Source organism: Megalobrama amblycephala, linkage group LG3, assembly GCF_018812025.1.
Source record: "Megalobrama amblycephala isolate DHTTF-2021 linkage group LG3, ASM1881202v1, whole genome shotgun sequence".
Taxonomy (NCBI): domain Eukaryota; kingdom Metazoa; phylum Chordata; class Actinopteri; order Cypriniformes; family Xenocyprididae; genus Megalobrama; species Megalobrama amblycephala.
In genome coordinates this window covers 47486826-47508379 of record NC_063046.1, presented here as the reverse complement: position 1 = coordinate 47508379, position 21554 = coordinate 47486826, and the positions used below count along the sequence as shown (strand labels likewise).

General features: G+C 39.3%; 2 protein-coding genes across 2 annotated transcripts in view; both read left to right on the top strand.

Annotated features, from left to right (window-relative positions):
- The first annotated feature begins 3 nt into the window (after positions 1 to 3).
- snx15 (sorting nexin 15) lies at positions 4 to 9021 on the top strand. Its single transcript, XM_048185788.1, is given in 9 exon segments — positions 4 to 142; positions 488 to 523; positions 599 to 719; positions 894 to 1009; positions 5277 to 5382; positions 5385 to 5627; positions 5714 to 5863; positions 5942 to 6151; positions 8393 to 9021. Coding segments are annotated over 9 exon segments (1197 nt in total). The 5' UTR covers positions 4 to 40; the 3' UTR covers positions 8506 to 9021.
- Positions 9022 to 17180: 8159 nt separating this feature from the next.
- prox3 (prospero homeobox 3) overlaps positions 17181 to 21554 on the top strand; it is a 4900-nt gene continuing 526 nt past the window's right edge. Inside the window, exons 1-5 of the mRNA XM_048185781.1 lie at positions 17181 to 17705; positions 18581 to 20129; positions 20678 to 20785; positions 21170 to 21370; positions 21452 to 21554. The exon at positions 21452 to 21554 is cut by the window's right edge and continues 526 nt beyond it. Coding sequence (XP_048041738.1) covers positions 18615 to 20129; positions 20678 to 20785; positions 21170 to 21370; positions 21452 to 21554 — 1927 coding nt within the window. The 5' untranslated portion in view covers positions 17181 to 17705; positions 18581 to 18614. The remainder of the gene's footprint in view (positions 17706 to 18580; positions 20130 to 20677; positions 20786 to 21169; positions 21371 to 21451) is intronic.

Below are 21554 nucleotides of genomic sequence, written 5' to 3'. Positions count from 1 at the left end.
TATGTTATTTCTAATTTAAACATTTTTTTCTCTGACAGTGATGTCTCGAAAGTCTAAAACAGAAGAATATTACCGCTTCTTCACTGTGACAGATCCACGCACACACGAGAAAGGACACACGGAATATAAAGTAACAGCAAGGGTTAGTAGCACTATAATATACTACATGATCATATTTACATCTATTTATCACAAAGAGGAATTATAAATACTGCATAGACATCAAATAAACTGTGCTTCATAAATACAAAAGACATATATATTAGGCTAAAGAATTATTATACAGAGGGTTAATAACTACTAGCCTCGTTTGATTGATCTGGTTTGCTATGAAACTCGTGATTTAAAGAATCTGGCATGAGATCCCGTGACTTCAGTGTCTCATGCACCAATCTCATCACCATCCCCATTCATGCTTAAAATAATCAGCCCTTTTAAATCCTTTCCCTTTGGTGTAATGTGGTTTAACGTATCACTTTCTCCACAGTTTGTATCAAAGACACAGCCGGAGAATGTTAAAGAGGTATGATCATTCCTGTATGTTTGAATACGCACATGTTTGGAGTTGCATTGGACTCATTGTTGGTTTTAATGGCAGGTTGTGGTGTGGAAGAGGTACTCAGAGCTGAAGAAATTACATGGAGAACTGGCCTACACTCATAGGAACCTGTTCAGACGACTAGAAGAGTTTCCCCCTTTTCCAAGAGCGCAGGTTTTTGGTAAGGTCAATGAAAATGCTGACACATGATGCAAACATTTGTGGCAATTTTGCCACTTTATTTCTCTTTCGCTTTATTTGCTGTAAGTCAGCTTCTTTGTACTCCTCTAACTCCCCCACCGCTCTCTCTGTTCTTTCTTTTGTCGTTCTTTGTCCGTGTCTCTCGCTCTCACAGGGCGTTTTGATGAGGCTGTGATTGAAGAGAGGAGGAAAGCAGCCGAGGCCATGCTGCTCTTCACTACAAACATTCCTGCTCTGTACAACAGCCCTCAGCTCAAAGATTTCTTCAGGGTAAGACAAATATATTTCAGTCATACCAACTCTCAGAGTGGATTATTTCAACCACATACCCTGAACAAAATTATAAATACAACACTTTTGTTTTTGCCCCCATTTTTCATGAGCTGAACTCAAAGATCTAAGACTTTTTCTATGTACACAAAAGGCCTATTTCTCTCAAACATTGTTCACAAATCTGCCTAAATCGGTGTTAAAGAGCACTTCTCCTTTTGCCGAGATAATACTTCCACCTCTCAGGTTTGGCACATCAAGATGCTGATTAGACAGCATGATTATTGCACGGGTGTGCCTTAGGCTGTCCACAATAAAAGGCCACTCTAAAATGTGCAGTTTTACTGTATTGGGGGGGGTCTGAAAACTAGTCAGTATCTGGTGTGACCACCATTTGCCTCAAGCAGTGCAGCACATCTCCTTTGCATAGAGTTGATCAGGTTGTTGATTGTGGCCTGTGGAATGTTGGTCCACTTCTCTTCAATGGCTGTGCGAAGTTGCTGGATATTGGCAGGAACTGGAACACACTGTTGTATACGCCGACCCAGAGCATCCCAAACATGCTCAATGGGTGACATGTCCGGTGAGTATGCTGGCCATGCAAGAACTGGGATGTTTTCAGCTTCCAGGAATTGTGTAGAGATCCTTGCAACATGGGGCTGTGCATTATCATGCTGCAATATGAGGTGATGGTCATGAATGAATGGCACAACAATGGGCCTCAGGATCTCGTCACGGTATCTCTGTGCATTCAAAATGCCATCAATAAAATGCACCTGTGTTCGTTGTCCATAACATACGCCTGCCCATACCATAACCCCACCGCCACCATGGGCCACTCAATCCACAACGTTGACATCAGCAAACTGCTCACCCACACGACGCCATACACGCTGTCTGCCATCTGCCCTGTACAGTGAAAACCGGGGTTCATCCGTGAAGAGAACACCTCTCCAAAGTGCTAGATGCCATCGAATGTGAGCATTTGCCCACTCAAGTCGGTTATGATGACGAACTGCAGTCAGGTCAAGACCCTGATGAGGACGACGAGCATGCAGATGAGCTTCCCTGAGACAGTTTCTGACAGTTTGTGCAGAAATTTCTTTGGTTATGCAAACCGATTGTTGCAGCAGCTGGTTGCAAACCGATTGTTGCAGATGCTGGATGTGGAGGTCCTGGGCTGGTGTGGTTACACGTGGTCTGCGGATGTGAGGACGGTTGGATGTACTGCCAAATTCTCTGAAACGCCTTTGGAGACGGCTTATGGTAGAGAAATGAACATTCAATTCACGGGCAACAGCTCTGGTGGCCATTCCTGCTGTCAGCATGCCAATTTGCACACTCCCTCAAAACTTGCGACATCTGTGGCATTGTGCTGTGTGATAAAACTGCACATTTTAGAGCGGCCTTTTATTGTGGCCAGCCTAAGGCAATAATCTGTGCAATAATCATGCTGTCTAATCAGCATCTTGATATGCCACACCTGTGAGGTGGATGGTTTATCTCGGCAAAGGAGAAGTGCTCACTAACACAGATTTAGACAGATTTGTGAACAATATTTGAGAGAAATAGGCCATTTGTGTACATGGAAAAAGTCTTAGATCTTCGAGTTCATCTCATCAAAAATGGGGGCAAAAGCAAAAGTGTTGCGTTTATAATTTTGTTCAGTGTACATAGGCTTGATTTTGGCAGATGAGATCAGCCACGCTGCTGCTGCTGCTGCTGAACAAATACAAGAATTTGTTCAGCTTAGTCAAAATAAACAAAAGGACAGGCTGCTGTAAGAAAATGGTAGAACCCCATAGCAGATGTCTACAGGTGGCGCTGGAGAGGAGGATGGATAACAGAAGTTTTCATAATTGCGCAGCCAGGCGATCACAGGCTAGGGTACAATATATATGGTTACATGGATTAGGAAGTACTTCTGATTGGCTGATGCCATGGCATTGGAAGAACCAGTCAGCAGCACTCTGTTAGAGTTTCATGCCTGAATTATGTTTATATTTTTTTCCCACAAAAATTTGTACACTACAATTCAAAAGTTTGGGGTCACTAAGATTTAAAAACAAACAAACAAACAAATACTTTATACAGAAAATTCTTTTTCACATAAATACTGTTGATTTGAATCTATTCATCAGAAGAATCCTGAAAAGAATTCTATTTCCACAAAAATATTAAAAATATTAATCCGCACATCTGTTTTCAACAATGATAATAAGAAATGTTTCTTGAGCACCAAATCAGCATATTAGAATGATTCCTGAAGGATAATGGTGACTGTTGAATGAAGGTAATGCTGAAAATCACAGGAATAAATTTACATTTTGGAATATAAGAAAACAGTTATTTTAAATTGTAAAAATATTTCACAATATTACTGTTTTTACTGAATTTGATCAAATAAATGCAGCCTTGCTGAGAATATAGTCTCATTCAGACTGTCAGTCAAAATCAAATTTTTTTGCATATCTGATTGAAATCCAATCATCCAATATTTAGCAGGTGTGAACAGCAAAAGTTAAATGTTATTTTTACAAATCCATTTTGAGTTACATTCATATGAGCAGGGTTCCCATGCGCCTTGAAAGCACTTGAAAGTACTTGGATTTCAGACACATGAATTCAAGGCCTGGAAAGTACTTGAAAACAAATATTGGTCCTTGAAAGTCCTTGAATTAAATTTGAAATAAATTTTGTGAAAATTATAAGATGCCCATCTTATTCCTAGTATATTTGTTTTGGAATATTATTTTACCATCAGTTTCAGAGTGTTTTCCATTGCGGTACTTCCCCTCGCTTGTTATTAGGCGAGGTTTGGACATTTGAGCTGTGACACTTGCTGTGTCTGAAATGAACATTCTTATAGTGTGCGATTTTGATCATGGACGATTAAAAGGTCTCCACGATCTGCTTTTGAAGAAATATTTTTTGTATCGTGCTTTAGTGCTTTCTGCCAGTTGCAGTCCTGGCGCATTCACATCACGTTAACAGAGCGGTAGAGTTACACTCACGGAACACTGCAGTTATTCACAATCACAAAAGTGTATTATTTGCATGAGTTTTAAAGCCTTGCCGGTTAAACATTTTATCTGCGTGATGCTCTGACACGTGCTTTTCTGAGCAATACACCCGAAGCGCGCACTCTCAAAAAAAAAAAAATAATAATAATAATTACTATGGTAGTCAATGGGGGGCGAGATCTGTTTGGTTACTGACATTCCTCCAAATATATTTCGTTGTGTTCAGCAGAACAGTGAAATTCAAACAGGCTTGGAACAACGTCATCTCCATATGTGATGTGAATTTGATAGGTGTCTGATATAAAATAAACAGTGCTTTAAAAAGTCCTTGAAAATCCTTGAATCTGGTGTTCATGAAAGAGTGGGAACCCTGAATGAGATTTAAATAGGATTTCAAATGTATTTCAGTCTGACCACTCTTATCGTTTTTAGTCACTTTCTCACGCTACATAAAACGTAAACATCTCAGATGTTGTTATAGAAAACATCCCTATAATCGCTACAGAAACAAGTTTGTGTTGTTGCAAAGTGCCGGTCAAGCAGAAAATGAAAATATAATGACATGTTTTGAGACCATTGGAGACTGCAGCACAGAATAAGCTGCTCATACCAGCCTCTGCTCATAACATTTCTGCCGCTGCTTCAGATGACGCAGTAGTCCAGCGCGGTGGCTACACATTGTCATGTGGTAAAAAAGCAACATCTGTATTGCAAACCACTCCATGTTGCTGGTGTTGTTTTTGGCGTGTACCTACCAATGCCATTGTCATTGCCATAGAAACCAATGCATATATTCCGGAAAATGGAAGAACGCCATGGGAAACACAAATCTGATCCGAACAGTTGCAATACACATTGTGGACAGTCTATAATTTAGATCAGATTCCAATATTTAGATCAATTCCAGAATACACATGTAATCGGATTCGGACTGAGCCTAAGAGACTTCTTTCAAAAACTTCTTTTCATTTTTTTTACTGGTGATGTATGCATATAGGTCATCAATTATTTTTATCAATTACTCATCCTCACGAGTTCTTTAGCTGGAACATAAAAGAAATAATGCTCTTGTCAGAGTTCATAATAGGCAGTGACATGGTCAAAATCCTAAAATAATGAAAAAAACACTAATAAAGTACCATAAAAGTTGTCCATATGTGATCTGTGTGCTGTATTTGTTTGATTGTGCATCTTGTGAATGATTCTTTTTTGGTAATCTGCTTGGTTCTTTTTTCCTCTGTCAGGGAGGAGAAGTGAGGAGACCACTGGAGACAGCAGCCATTTCCACTTCTCTTCCGCCTCCTCTTATTCCTCTTCCTGAGAGGAACACTGAGCTGTTGGCTGAAGAGGAATGGGAAGAGATGCTCCTATCCAGGCCCAGGAGCTGGAGTCCAACCAAAGACTGACAGATCTAGCCCAGCCAGAGATAGCAGTTGAGGCCTTCAGTGACATGGAAAGCAGCCCTACACAAGAAACACAAGCAGAAATAAAAATACTGGGACTGACAGAAAAAGATGGAGACACTGACATCACAACAACAACACATCAGAGTAACGGCACAGACCAGTGCGCTGCTGCTACAGATGCTACAACACGTTAGTTTGTTATCCAAGTCTTTTATCCTGTTTCTGTTCGATTTCAATCATGGCTAATTGGTCCATTCCTGCTTTTCATCTTCCAGATGCCTCGCTTGAAATTCCAGGTTCTCCAGTCGACCAATTAGAGGAGTTTGATTTGCTGTTTGATTCTGGATTGGAGGAACATTCAGACAAGGCTCCGCCTCCGCTTTCAGATACAGATCTTGCCATTTTTGACCCATGTGCCAAAGAAGGTAGGAAAGTCTACAGTGTGACTCATCAATTTTTTTTTTATTCAAACATCCCTCTTATCACCTTATTCAATGCCTCAGATCAACCATACGGATCACCCAGCCATGCTGAACTCCTGTCTGTCCCTCTAACTGGTCCAAATGGGACTGAGTCTGGTGGAGATGTGAGCTATGTGCACCAGGCCAACGAAGAGCTGAATGCTGCCCAGGAACGAGAGAGAGAGGGTGATTACAGTGCAGCAGTGCAACGATACAGGATGGCTGTCGATATATTTATGAAAGGAGTGCAAGGTATGACAAATGGCTGTTTATGATAGCATACTAACAAACTGCAGTGCACAGTATATATACTGTATGAACAGAATCCCCAAAAAACTAAACGCTACCTTTGTTAATATGTGCTGTATTCAACAAAGCACACTGTTGGGAATATAGTATCCCAGAATGCATGTGTTTGACTTGACCTTCCATTTCCAGTGTGACTAATTAACTTAAAGTTGTAACACGTGTGCACAAAATTGAGTTTAAATTTATGCACTTTTGTTATGTTTTAGAAAGTTTCAGTAATATTGTGAAATATCATTACAAATTAAAATAACTTTTATATTTGAGGCCCCGTTTACACTAGTGCGTTTTCATTTTAAAACGCATAAGTTTTGCTACGGTTACGCCTGTCGTTTACTGAACGCCAATGTTTTCAAACCTCGAAAAGCAGACCCCATTTTAGTTTGAAAACGCCGGGGTTGCGTTTCAGTATAAACGGACCAAAACGGAGACTTTTGAAAACGATGGCGAGGCTGCCCACGTTTGCTCTGCGTATCCTTGGCGACCGTGTAAACAATAACATGGAGACTGAACTGCAATCTTTGCTGGCTTTGTTGTCATTTTTAGCAGTCATTGTGAAGTTAAACTCTGCATTTTTTTTTTTATACTGCAGCTACCTACATGCACAGGAGGCAACTGTTTACACTTACACTTACACGCACGCCCAGCAGGGTTGCCAGGTTTTCACAACAAAACCCGCCCAATTGCTACTCAAAACTATCCCAAAACCAGCCCAATCACATTTCAGGGGGTTTTGGCAGAGCTCCCCAGGTAAAAGTTGCATTCCAGTAGTAAATATCATGTTATTTGGGTCTCTTCAACCCGTGGACATGAAGAACAACCCACTGGAACAGTGTAAAAGTAGCCCAATATTGCGGGAAAACCACAACTTGGCAACACTGATGCCCAGTGTGCATGAACGGTCATGTGACACCCGTTTTCGGCCGTGTAGTATAAACAGATTCTGAAACACTGGAAACGCCAGTATAGACAAGGATCACTTTCAATTTAATATGCCATTTTAAAACAAAACGCACTAGTGTAAATGGGGCCTGAATATACTTTAAAATGGAATTTATTCCTGTGATGGAAAAAGTTTTCAGCATCATTACTCCAGTCTCTGCTGTGTAACATGATCCTTCAGAAATCATTCTAATACGCTAATTTGATGCTCAAGAAACATTTGATTATTATCAATGTTGAAAACAGTTGTGCTGAATAATATATTTTTGGAAACTGTGATACGTATTTTTCAGGATTCTTTTAATGAATAAAAAGTTCATAAGAACAGCATTTATTTGAAATAGAAATAATTTGTAACCAGTGCTGGGGAAAGTTACTTTTAAAAGTAATGCTTTACAAAATTGTGTTACTCCCTAAAAAAGTAACTAATTGTGTTACTTAGTTACTTTTTCTCATCTAGGCTTGCTTGTTTGTCATTTAGAGAAATATTGAATCTATTTTTTGTGTTCACAATTAGTCTAGATTCTAGAGTAACAATAAGCATCCTGTTTATACACAGCACACAACGCATCTGCACTTACTCATGATTTCTCTCAACATGGGGACAGGAGAGCTGTCAGTCAGTAAATGGGAAAACAAAGTAACTTGCATTACTTATTTGAAAAAGTAAAACATATTTTGTTCATTTAAAAGTAATGCATTACTTTACAAGTTACTTGAAAAAAGTAATCTGATTACGTAACTCGCCTTACTTTAATGCGTTACCCCCAACACATTTTAAATTTAAAAACATTTTAAAGCTCTTTACTATCACTTTTGATCCATATAATGTATCCTTGCTGAATAAAATTATTTATTTATTTGAAAAACAAAAACAGCAGTGTTTTAATAAATTGCATGACCAAAACATTACTGTTTTAATAAACATAGTTTTTATTCTTGTTTTCCATCTAAATAAAATTGAAAACCTGGCCCCATATTCAGATTACAGACCCTAAATCATACAAATGCCAATTTGCTGTGGTCAGAATGACCCTGATGTGATTAATTTATTTGAGAGGAAAGAGCAGAGTAGCTCTCAACACAAGGACATTACATGCAATGTTTTTTCCTCGAAGCAGGAAATTAGTTCTTTTTGGATGCAATGCAAAATATTGAAATGGTAGAAGGAAAAAAAACCCTCACAACATCCCTTTGTTCTACCCTTTTTCTCTTCTCTTTCTATTACTCATTCTCTCCTGCTAGGAGATGTAGATTTGAAGAGGAGAGAAGCAGTGAAGAGGAAGATTGCTGAAGTCCTAGAGCTTGCGGAGAGACTTCTATCTATACAGACTCCCACTCATGACCACAATACATAGAGAAACAATTTAAACACACACACACATACTAACTCAAGCTTCATCAAACCTGGGATACCCAAGCACACTCCCACATATGTACTCTCATGAACCGAGTTTTGACTAACATGCGCACATATTGAAACAACCACGGTTTCACTTAAGTGCAGCTCGCTGACCACCCACACGGTCAACACACACACACACTTGACTCCCACACTTACCTTCTCGCTTATTTAAATAGTCACACTTGTAGCACCATCCAAACGGATGTGTCCAACAGCACTACACTCCCTGTACTGTGAGACCAAGCGATTTTTACTTGATTTTACACTATTTTAATGTAATCATCTAATGCTGTTTGATCCTAAGGAACTGGAGACATCTTTAGTGGCTATTCAATTTTCTTTAATCCAACTTTGTGTAAATTAAGCTCTTATGTAAATGACTGTTGTCTAAATGAAGACATTGCCTTTTCAATGGAATCTGCCTGTTTTGTAAATTATAAGTAATTAAAAATATAATATAAATATTAAATGGCATTCTCATCAGATCAACTCGATTAGGTAATTCGCAGTGCTTCATGGGAGTGGGTGGAGCTTACAAGATCTTTTGGCAGGTTTTGCTTGTTTTCACTCTCTGGTGTAAATTTTCTGTACAGCATCATGGGTAATGTAATTTTCCAACATGAATTCTGACGTTATACATAATTATTTTAAAATTAACTTGAAATAATGCAGGCTGACAGCTTCATTAGAAGCCAAAAAAGCGCAGATGGGAGTGAAAAGTTTACAAATGCCATTTCCATAATGACTAACGCAATCTACCAAGAGCAGCGCAAATTAGCGTCTAGTTTAAGACATGCTTTTTTGGGTGATAAATAATGGTGCTAAATATGCAAATACCAGTAAATTGACTAATGCTAACCTTAGTAAACCACTTTGCATGATTCGTTTAAATACTATTCTTCCATAAATTTTGCATCATAAGCCTCGAAAATAACTGTGTTGCCTTTTCGGCGCTATTTCTTCACTGCGTTTCTTTAGTAAACCCTGACAGTAGTTTTTAAACACCAAAAGAGGGTTTGCTCTGGTGCAAACTGTTAGTAAATCTGGCTCTTTAACCCTCTGTTTTTCTAATATTCCATAAAAAGTAAGAATTGTCGATTTTGATTTCATTGAGACTTTAACTGCTCAAATAATACACCTTTTAACACATGTAAGTTAAGTGCTTTTGTATGCTTCACATTTCTACATCTAAATCATCTTATTAGCCCCGTTTACTTGTTTTAAGCGCCTCACCATAATCGACATTATACCACGAATGCTGTCAATTGTATCGACTCCTCTGAATAAAGTCTAAAAGGTTATTTGAATATTTGTCTGCACACCCTAGATGACATCAACTGAAAATGAAAGTCATTTACTAATAAATCGTGCACAATAATACCTGAGAGTGTGTATTATGAGCGTAAAAGGTACACTACAAAGAAAACTGCATGCTTTTTGCGGAAGAACATTGTTTTGGTTGTGCTTCGGCTCTGCATGAAACCATAGAAAACCGTTATAAAGAAAACACTTAACCATTTAACACATTGCATTCACATTCTTGGCTCATCTCGTCTACACATAGTACTCACCATCAACAAAGTGCACACCGAATCCGGTCCCCCAGTATCACTGTTCTAGCACATTAAGGCATTCTAAGTGTTTTTCACATTAAGCGTTTAAGAACGTCTCGCTGTTTTTAGTGCCAAAAACTTGCATTATATTCACATATTTTTGTTTTTCTTCTTTTGAGATGGAAAATTGACTGGCCTGTAATGCATTTCTATGGATGTTGTGCCCACCCAGTCTACATGTCAGTCACGTGACTGAAAACTATGAATTTACAGATAAGACCTGACACATAGGGCATATGTACACAATTTCCAAATGAAAACCATCCCGACAGGTCAAAAATATATAAACACTTATAGCTTATCAGGGTAAGACAGAATGCGTTTTGGAAGAATGATTGATGTATTGACTCATTACTAAAATGTTAATTTTGGAAAAAATAAGTTACATCATGTACCTTTTAAAATGGTCAATTTTCATGTCATGTTGACTTTAAAGGCTTAGTTCACCCAAAAAATGAAAATTCTGTCATTTATTACTCTCCCTCATGCCGTTCCACACATGTAAGACCTTCATTAATCTTCGAAACACAAATTAAGATATTTTAGTTGAAATCCGATGGCTCAGTGTGGACTTTATAGCCAGCAATGTCATTTCCTCTCTCAAGATCCATAAAGGTACTAAAGTCATATTTAAATCAGTTCATGTGAGTACAGTGGTTCAATATTAATATTATAAAGCGACAAGAATATTTTTGGTACGCCAAAAAAAATAAAATAACGTCTTATATAGTGATGGCCGATTTCAAAACACAGAAGAATCATAACACTCTGAAGCTTCCTGAAGCAGTGTTTTGAAATCGGCCATCACTATATAAGACGTTATTTTGTTTTTTTTGGCTCACCAAAAATATTCTCGTCGCTTTATAATATTAATATTGAACCACTGTACTCACATGAACCGATTTAGATATGTTTTTAGTACCTTTATGGATCTTGAGAGAGGAAATGTCGTTGCTGGCTATGGAGGCCTCACGGAGCCATCGGATTTCATCAAAAATATCTTAATTTGTGTTCCAAAGATTAATGAAGGTCTTACGGGTGTGGAACGGCATGAGGGAGAGTAATTAATGACAGAATTTTAATTTTTGGGTGAACTAACCCTTTAAAAGGTTTGAGCGCAGTTGTTTTAATACACCACCAGATGTCACTGTTTTGCCCAAAATAGATCAAGACATCAGCGCAGACAAATCCACATTTCTTAGGCCCTTCGTGTATATGGGCTGTCGTACGCACTTTGGCTCTGTTTCTGGTAAAGGGAAGGAACGAATAGAAAGGACAAAAAGGATTACATAGCTGAAAGAACTGAGGGATGAGCAGAGGATGAGCGTGGATCATCTCTATTGTCAGTGGATGGAAAATATCCCTCTCTTTCCCCTCCTACTGTTGTTTTCTCGCTCTCCCGTCGGGCTTGTGTATTTGCTGTTTTGGCTGCCTGGAGTGAATGTGGAATGGAGAGAGGTTACAGCACCTGTGTGTGTGTGTGTGTGTGTGTGTGTGTGTATACGTGTGTGTGGCGTGTGTGAGCGATGAAGAGAGTCACAAAAAGGAAAACGCTGGGAGATGGAGTGTGTTTGGGCATTAGCATGCTGAGAGTGTCAGCTCTCGATGTCCCTCTCTCCCCCTCTCCATCCCTCATTCTATCTCTCACTCACCAATCCCTCTCTCCTCAGTGTCCATGGCAATTATACCATCAAAACACTCCAGCCAAAGAGGATAATTGCAACCTGAGTACTGCGGAGAGACTGAGAGGGAGAGTGAGTGAAATTGTGTGTGCGCGAGCGCGTTTTCTCACGTCTGTGGTATCTGTGTGCGGTTGAGAGCGCGAGTCGGTGCATTATATTGTATTCCTGAGGTTCTCCACCGCATTGTGAGAGTCATTTCGGTCAGAGATCAAAGAATATGTTTGCGGTGCTGAGAGGACAAGGACAATCCATTGAAGACACATGCACACACACTCAGTTTTAATAATGTGCATTACCACCAGTTTCCTGAAACTCAAGGTCAGAGGCGGAAACTCAAAACAGAGCTTCAGTAAAGAGGAGTTTTATCTGAAAGCTGGTGAAACAGTGGCCATGGCTCAGCTGGATCCAGAATCCAGTGTGTCACGGTTACATTTTGTGCTCAAATGATATCTATAAAGATCTAAAGTGGCCAGTAGCTTAACACGGATATAAAATTCACAGGCCCAAAACAATATTTTTATTGCTTTGGCCGACAACGTCGCTTGATATATATACACTACCTTTCAATATGTTTATATTTATATATATATATATATATGGGTCAATGACGTGACAGGCCATTTAAGGTAGTACAACTAGATCACTTTTATTGTATCCAAAAGATTTTAATTATATTTTGCTACATAAATGTATTTTAAAGGTCATTCGGTTTAACCGTCCAAAGGCCAAGACAGCCATTTCATTTCTGATTAAAATATCTTAAAATGTAATAAATGTATATATTTTTTGTTCTGCCATGATTTGATAACATCATATATCAACATAGTGCAAAATGGTATTAAAAATTATGTAGAAGTCGTTGCTTTGTTATGAGAAAGAATGTCAGAATTTCATTGTTGTCATTCGGAGTAACCAATATTAAAGGACCATTTTGGATCAAGTCATGCGTTCAGTATCATGTGACAGGATGTGACATCATTCAGACACCTGCAAAGAACCACATGGTCGTGAAGCAAAGTAACTAACTCTCTCTTAACTATTTGGAAAAAAATAATAATATTTTTGCTCTCTCATACACTTCCCGAAACATCAGGTTATTCGGTTCAACCGCTATAAAACCGGAAAATGTTCTAATATTTGAAAGACTTGTACTAAATATAACATGTTTGATTGTCCTTTTGCTAGCTAGATATCAGCCTGTTAGCACTGTTTGAAAATATTGTCATTCGGTAAAACCGAAGTTTTGGTTAAACCGAATGACTTTTTTGGTAAAATCTTGTAAAAACAAATGACAAAAACAGTGTTAACTGATTATAAATACACATAATCTCATTGTTAACACTTAATAAAACAAAATTAATTATCTCCATTAGTTTTTCTTACACTTCTAAAAACCTTATTTGTCAATGACCCATATGCAGAACCTGATTTCACCAAGTACATGTCCCTGGATCAACATTCCAATAAACCAATCAGATTTGAGGGGCAAGTTTAGAGTTTATGTCAAATTTAGTCTTACAATCAGGGTCTTATGCCTTATTTCCCTCTGATTTTAGGGATAACTTATGGGTAGGATTAGGGATACATTTTTGGACAGGAATGATGTTCCAGGATCAACAAAATATGTTGACCTAGGAACGCATCTAATGCGGCAAAAACAGGACGTGATATGCTAACAAACTGAACCTTATTGTAAAGGTCACTGGAGATCTATTTGAAAACACATCATGTGCATCATGTGTAAAGCCTTTGGTAAATTTTTTCGTACTGACACTAGTTGAAATTACCATTTCATTGTTCATCCTTCACAGTTTTGGTCAAATAATCTCAAAATATCTTCCATTTAATCAATCTGCCTCTTTTTTTTATATGTATTATAAACACTCTCACATCCTAGTTGTGTGGATTCGTCTTCCCTGGGGGTTTTACGTCTTTGTGGTACTAATTCCTGAGGTCTCGATTCATTATTCTGTCCCTTCAGATTGAATATCCTCTAGTTCAACTGCAGTTGTCACTCATTGTCTCTCCTCAGTCACCTTGCCCAAGGCTGAATGTGTGAGTGCTCTTTTCTCTCATACACACTTTCCCTCAGAGGCAGCCAATGGGCAAACACTTTGCCTGTCCATCGACCCCCTCAAACGTCTATCTCCACTCCTGCTTTCTCTCTCTCTCTCTCTCCCCCCGCTGGATACCACATTTTCATTCCGCACATATTACGGACTCATAATGCAATATGTTTGATCGTGACTCATTCAAATGAGACATTTTGATATGTCTCCCACCATTTGAAAGGATCGACATTCGTGTGGCATTTTTAAAACACTGCTCACAAATGGCTGCGTCCCTTTGGTGTATTTCATAGCTCTTTGTTAGAATTGCTCATGCATTTTAATATTGTTTGCTGTCAGTCATTTGGCTTCAGTTCAAAGGATTCAGTTTGAGTTGCTAATGTAGTTCAAAAGCCTTTCAGCCTGACCTTACAAAAGGTGTGTGTGTGTGTGTTTACAGTGCAAATGGACTGTATTGTCGGATAAGGAATTTATCAAGGAATTTAACACCTGCATTGCACAGTTACTGTCATTTTTTACTGAGAAAAAAATGGATTTTGAATTCAAATAGAGAGGAATCCATTAGCTTCAATGCCACTTGTCAAAGTATGCGAGTTGTGTTAATGTCCCTTCTATCTGTCCAATATTTATTTGTTTTTAAAACTACATTTCAATTACATTTGTTTACTTAGATCGCTCTATAGTCACAAGCACCTTTTATTAATAAGGCTTTGTGTCACATTTTCTTGTTTCCATAACAACAGTAGCCACTGGTTATTGTGAACAGTTTGGTTGGTTGAGGTATATTTCAGTGAAGTGGGGGAGAGAGGGAGTGATGGAAACAATGAAAGAGAGAGAAGGGGTGCTATGAAGAGGAGTGGAGGGACCGATAATCAGCTTTCACACATTGAGGGGTAGAGGAGTCTCTGATTATGAAGAGCTCTGTTGCTGCTTTTTCATACCGGCCTTGGCATATACAGTCTCTTACAAGGCACGTGTTTGGAGGAATATGTAATCAAAAGAGTTCAAACAGACCTTCTATTTCTGAAATATTGTGTATATTATGTATTAACCTATTATCTACAAACCAGATTCCAAAAAAGTTGGGACATTTTGGGACAGTACAAATTGTGAATAAAAAAAGAATGCAATAATTTACAAATCTCATAAACTTACATTTTATTCACAATAGAATATAGATAACATATCAAATGTTGAAAGTGAGACATTTTGAAATGTCATGCCAAATATTGGCTCATTTTGGATTTCATGAGAGCTACACATTCCAAAAAAGTTGGGACAGGTAGCAATAAGAGGCCGGAAAAGTTAAATGTACATATAAGGAACAGCTGGAGGACCAACTTATTAGGTCAATTGGCAACATGATTGGGTATAAAAAGAGCCTCTCAGAGTGGCAGTGTCTCTCAGAAGTCAAGATGGGCAGAGGATCACCAATTCCCCCAATGCTGCGGTGAAAAATAGTGGAGCAATATCAGAAAGGAGTTTCTCAGAGAAAAATTGCAAAGAGTTTGAAGTTATCATCATCTACAGTGCATAATATCACCCAAAGATTCAGAGAATCTGGAACAAATCTCTGTGCGTAAGTGTCACGGCCGGAAAACCATACTGGATGCCCGTGATCTTCGGCCCTTAGACGGCACTGCATCACATACAGGAATGCTACTGTAATGGAAATCACAACATGGGCTCACGAATACTTCCAGAAAACATTGTCGGTGAACACAATCCACCGTGCCATTCGCTGTTGCCGGCTAAAACTCTATAGGTCAAAAAAGAAGCCATATCTAAACATGATCCAGAAGCGCAGGCATTTTCTCTGGGTCAAGGCTCATTTAAAATGGACTGTGGCAAAGTGGAAAACTGTTCTGTGGTCAGACGAATCAAAATTGGAAGTTCTTTTTGGAAAACTGGGACGCCATGTCATCCGGACTAAAGAGGACCAAGACAATCCAAGTTGTTATCAGCGCTCAGTTCAGAAGCCTGCATCTCTGATGGTATGGGGTTGCATGAGTACGTGTGGCATGGGCAGCTTACACATCTGGAAAGGCACCATCAATGCTGAAAGGTATATCCAAGTTCTGGAACAACATATGCTCCCATCCAGACATTGTCTCTTTCAGGGAAGACCTTGCATTTTCCAACATGACAATGCCAGACCACATACTGCATCAATTACAACATCATGGCTGCGTAGAAGAAGGATCCGGGTACTGAAATGGCCAGCCTGTAGTCCAGATCTTTCACCCATAGAAAACATTTGGCACATCGTAAAGAGGAAGATGCGACAAAGAAGACCTAAGACAGTTGAGCAACTAGAAGCCTGTATTAGACAAGAATGGGACAACATCCCTATTCCTAAACTCGAGCAACTTGTCTCCTCAGTCCCCAGACATTTGCAGACTGTTATAAAAAGAAGAGGGGATGCCACACAGTGGTAAACATGGCCTTGTCCCAACTTTTTTGAGATGTGTTGATGCCATGAAATTTAAAATTAACTTATTTTCCCCTTAAAATTATACATTTTCTCAGTTTAAACATTTGATATGTCATCTATGTTGTATTCTGAATAAAATATTGAAATTTGAAACTTCCACATAATTGCATTCTGTTTTTATTCACAAATTGTACAATGTCCCAACTTTTTTGGAATCGGGTTTGTGCTAAAATATTTTCTTAAACATGCAGGTAGATATTCATGCTTTCTTAAAACGATCGATACTAAGTCAGAAGTTTGATTAGACAAAAATTTTATAATTGCAATTATAGGTTCTCCAAAATTCTTGTTAGTTACAGTCAGTGTTACTATAATATATCGTAAAAGAATGTATAGAGAATTCCTATTAGAATTCTATTATCATTTAGAACCTCTCCTAATCCATTCCAGTGAAAGAAAAAAAAAAGAATCCTCCAAGAACCAAATATGTTCCAACTAGAAAAACAAATTCTTACAGCTTTTTTTTTTTTATTATTTTTAAAAGTGGAATGTTGCATAATTATTACCAGAATAATATCAGAAATATCAGAATAAATTTTGTATTAGAATAATGTATTGAACCTTTAGAGGAGCTGTAAATGGTTTAAAATCCTGAAATTTCTTGTGTATACATTAAAATTTAGTATCGGTGCATCTTTAAATATTACCATTTAAAATAAGTGTTTTAATATTTTTTAAAAATTTAATTTTTTCCTGATGCAAATCTGAATTTTCATTTAATCTCTTTGGGAAGCTTAATACTTTTGGGAGCTATGTATCAGAAAAGATATAAATCGACTGTTTTAAGAAAATTCTATTAGGGCTTTTTGCATTGCTTGAATTAGATCCTTATCAATTATTACGTTTAAATTTAATCAAATTTTAAATCTTAGCAAGAACTGTGATAACTATGGTGGAAAAAATGTCACAATAATAAATTTACCATATATGTACATCGGATTATTTTGGTAAATCGGGTCGTTTTTGATTGGTGGAGGCTCATAACCAAGTAGTTGCCCCACGTGGAGAGTGTGTGAGAGAGTGAAAGAGAGAGACAGTAAACTGTGTGCGCGCGCGTGCACTGGGGCAGCGGACATCCCTCCCTCACGCCTTGACGCCTACTGGCTGATCACCACGCGATAGAGTGCGCGAGGATGAGAGATGGACAGCGCGAGACAGGAGCGACAGCAATAACAGGAAACTCGGTGGCGCTTGTAAAGCTGATGCTCCCGGTGACCAGCGGACACCTCGACAAGAGCGAAATATAACACGACAGGAAAGTGACCGACCGGGGATGCTTTCTAGCTAACTGTTTTGTAAGTTTTTAAATATTTTAGTTCCTTTTTACATTTGGGACATCTACGTATTTGTTTGTCCTTGTCAAATGCGCCTCATCTATTTATCTGTTAATGAATCTGCGACACGCGCGCGCAGAGTTTACAAATGTCCGCTCGTGCGCTCTGCACCGGTATTCGAGCAGGAGCGAAATCTGTCTTCATAACAAGAAAACTTTGACGTGCACTGCGATATTTACGTCGAGTTGGTTAGTGTGTCAGTCAGTAATTAACGCAAATCAATTTCTATAATTTATCCCTGAGGGTGTTGTCCTTCCATCTGTTACATTTTTTTTCATGGCAGTTAAACGGCTTTATATTTGACCAGTAATCTGATGACATCTGTGGCATTTGTGCCAATGAGGAATAGGCAAAACGTTTAGGACAGTAATTTCCATTAATCTGATTTGAGGATAAATTATCTATCTATCTATCTATCTATCTATCTATCTATCTATCTGTCTATCTAGTAGTACTAAAAGGTCTGAATTAAGTAAAAATGCAGATTCAGAGCTTTGGGACTATAGTAATCTCATTAAAATATTTACTGTCTCACCATCCATGTATTTGTGTTGGGTTGAGTATGTGTGGGGGATAGAGAGAGAGAGAGAGAGAGAGAAAGAGAGAGAGAGAGAGAGAAAGAAGGATGAGAGCAATAGAGTCAACAGTCTGAACAAACACAGGGTACAGCTGTCAGCGGATAGATAACGCACACATGCAGAGAGGAAAAAAAGAGACAATGATGATGCCGATAACAATGAGAGGATTATGAACAATTTTAAAAACCGATCCAGATAGCTACATATTTTCGTCTACGATTATGCATTTATTTTCAGCAAATTGTGCTCTCTTTAAAGATCCTGAAACCAGATCAGAACGGAAAAGGGGGTTATGGATTCCCCTTCGGATCGATTTCATCAGCAGCCTTCCCAGATGTGTCCCTTCGAACTGTATCACAGCCTGCCAGATTCCAACCCCTCAAGCCACCGATTTTCCCCTAGCAGCCTGTCTTCCCACCCGCTCTTTTCCCCTCTCATGCACCCCAACAGTGCGTCCCAAAGGTGGGGTAGTTTCCGTCAGCGTCAGGGCTTGTTCCCCGGGCTCCTGGTAGATGATGATATAAGTGAGGAGGATGTGTTTGGGAAGAGGGAGTTTGCTCTTGGGGCTACCCCATCATCTCAGCGCTGTCATGGAGAACGAGGACAAAGCTCAGGTCCCGAACCCGGCAACTGGGGACAGGATTTTGGGAGAACTAAGAGACCCAGGATGAACTCCGCAGCTAGAAACGAAGAAGAAACTGGTAGAGAAGGCAAGAGAGGGAGGAAGAGTAGAGCTTTGGTTAGAATGGGCGAAAGGAAGGGATCAGAACAAGGGAACAGGAGGGAAAGCAGGGAAGGCAGGAAACGACAGCGACAAGAACTGAAGCTTCAGCTGGAGGAAACCAGAGGGAAACTTCTAGAACTCCAACGCAAGGTGTGGAGAGTGTACGGAGGGCAGGCGGACGACGAGAAAGGAGGCGAAGAGGAGCAAGAGAATGGGGCGATCAATCTCGATGAGGTTGCGGAGATGTTTTCCGACAGCGACGATCCACTCGTCAGCAACGGATTTTCTCCTCCGCGCTGTTCGTCTAAGAAAAACAATGAAACCAATGGGAATGGCAATGCTGAGATGTTTCCAGAGACCTCCGTGGACCTGGACTTGGAGTTAAATGGGGATCAAGTGTGGCTGGGCTGCAGTTTGGTCAGAGGTGAGTGGGAGAGCGCAGAAGGAGGGCAGAAGTTTGCTCAAGCTCTAAAGCAGGAGCTTGCAAATGTCGTGGCTCAAGTTATCGACAGAGTTGTCCGTCTCTATGCTGAAACCGACCCCTCGACAGTCACATCTGCCACTGTTCCCCAAGAAACCAGCATGACGTTGGATCTAAACTCAGACAGGAGGCTGAGACCTCAGGCGGTAGAGCAGGTGGAAGCTTTGCCACTAGTCACAAAGAGTCCTCAAGACAAGAGGGCCTCTATCGCTCAAAATGTACACAAAGACCTCCTCCTCCCTCAAGCCAATCCCAGCCTCCCTCCGCTACCCCAGCCCCCTCTCCCGGCACTTTTACCTCCCAGGAGCAAAGACCACTTCCTGCCCTCGTATCCCTCAGACAACCCTGTTGCCTTACCCCTTCTTCACTACACCATGCAGAATCTCTTTGCCCGCTCCCTTTCCAGTTTGCCTCTTCATAAGGACTGCCTGTCTGAATCTTTTATGGACTTCCGTTCACACAACTCTGCGTTCCCACCCCTCCCATTGTTGGGGCAGCTAGACCCCTCTCCATCGGATAGAGCGAGAGAAGGAGGGATGAGGGGAGGCGGAGCGGGAATGGTGGATGGAGGAGATGCAGCACTCTATCTTGCCGCTGGGTCAATATCCTTTTATGAAATTGTGCAGAAAAATGTTTACACTAGTGTTCAAAAGTTTGGGGTCAGTTTTAAAGAAATTATTACAATTATTTACATTAAATTGTTAAAAATTGACAGTAAACACATTTATAATGTCACTTTAATATATATATTTTAAATAAGCGCTATGAATAAATAAAAACAGCACATTTGTTTCTAACACTTATAATAATAAATGTTTCTTGAGCATCACATCAGGATATTAGAATGATTTCTGAAGGATCACTTGACACTAAAGACTGGAGTAATTCAGCTTTGCATCAAAGGAATGAATAACATTTTTAAATATTTTAAAATAGAAAACAGTTATGCTAAATTGTAATAATGTTCCAAAACATTACTGTTTTTACTTTACTGTATTATTGATCAGATAGCTTTGGCGAGCATAAGAGACTTCTTTCAAAAACATAAAAAAATCTTACTGACCCAAAATGATTGAACGGTAGTGGATTTTATGTATACAAATATAAAAATATGTATTTGTGGTATCAAAAATTCCTTAACCATCTACACTCTCAGGAAGGTCTCTCTCCGTGCCACCTGAAGAAAGCCAAACTCATGTTCTTCTACACACGCTACCCCAGTTCTAGCACACTAAAGACATATTTCCCTGACGTCAAAGTGAGCATCATTCATGTATCCTGATCACAAAATATTATAGCCTTATGTGCATATCTCGCACAAATTATATAATTATATGGGCTAATGACTTATTGAATGAAGTCACACTGACCTATATACAGCAGTCTGGCATGGTTTCCCTTTTGAAACAGTCTGAATCAATTAGAGCAGTCAGAAAATGTTCCTACATTTATGAGTGAATGTCAATGATTTTTTTTTTATTAAATCATTTGTATTATAATTACATTACACATCACAGAATGAATGTCTCCAAAAAAATGATACTACAGTATTTAATGCTGACCTACATTCATTATATACCCCATCTTTTTGAAATGCTGCTAGAATTAACTTGGCTTTTCTTTCTTTTCCCCCCTCGCACAGTTCAATCGCTGTGTCACTTCACAGCTGATTAAGTGGTTCAGTAACTTCCGGGAGTTCTTCTATATCCAGATGGAGCGCTTTGCCCGCCAGGCAGCCAGAGAGGGGCTTACATCTGCCAGGGAAAGATCACTCCGCCTGGGCAGAGACACTGAGCTTTACCGCATTCTCAACATGCACTACAATAAGAGCAATGATTACCAGGTCAGTGTGTGCATGTGCACAGGCGTGGGTGCTGCGTGTAACCGTTTAATTACATGTTTAAACGTCATGTCTGTTTTCTAGGTTCCAGAGAGGTTTGTGGAGGTATCTGAGGTAGCCCTAAGGGAGTTTTTCACTGCCATACAGAGTGGTCGGGATGCTGATCCGTGCTGGAAGAAGGCCATCT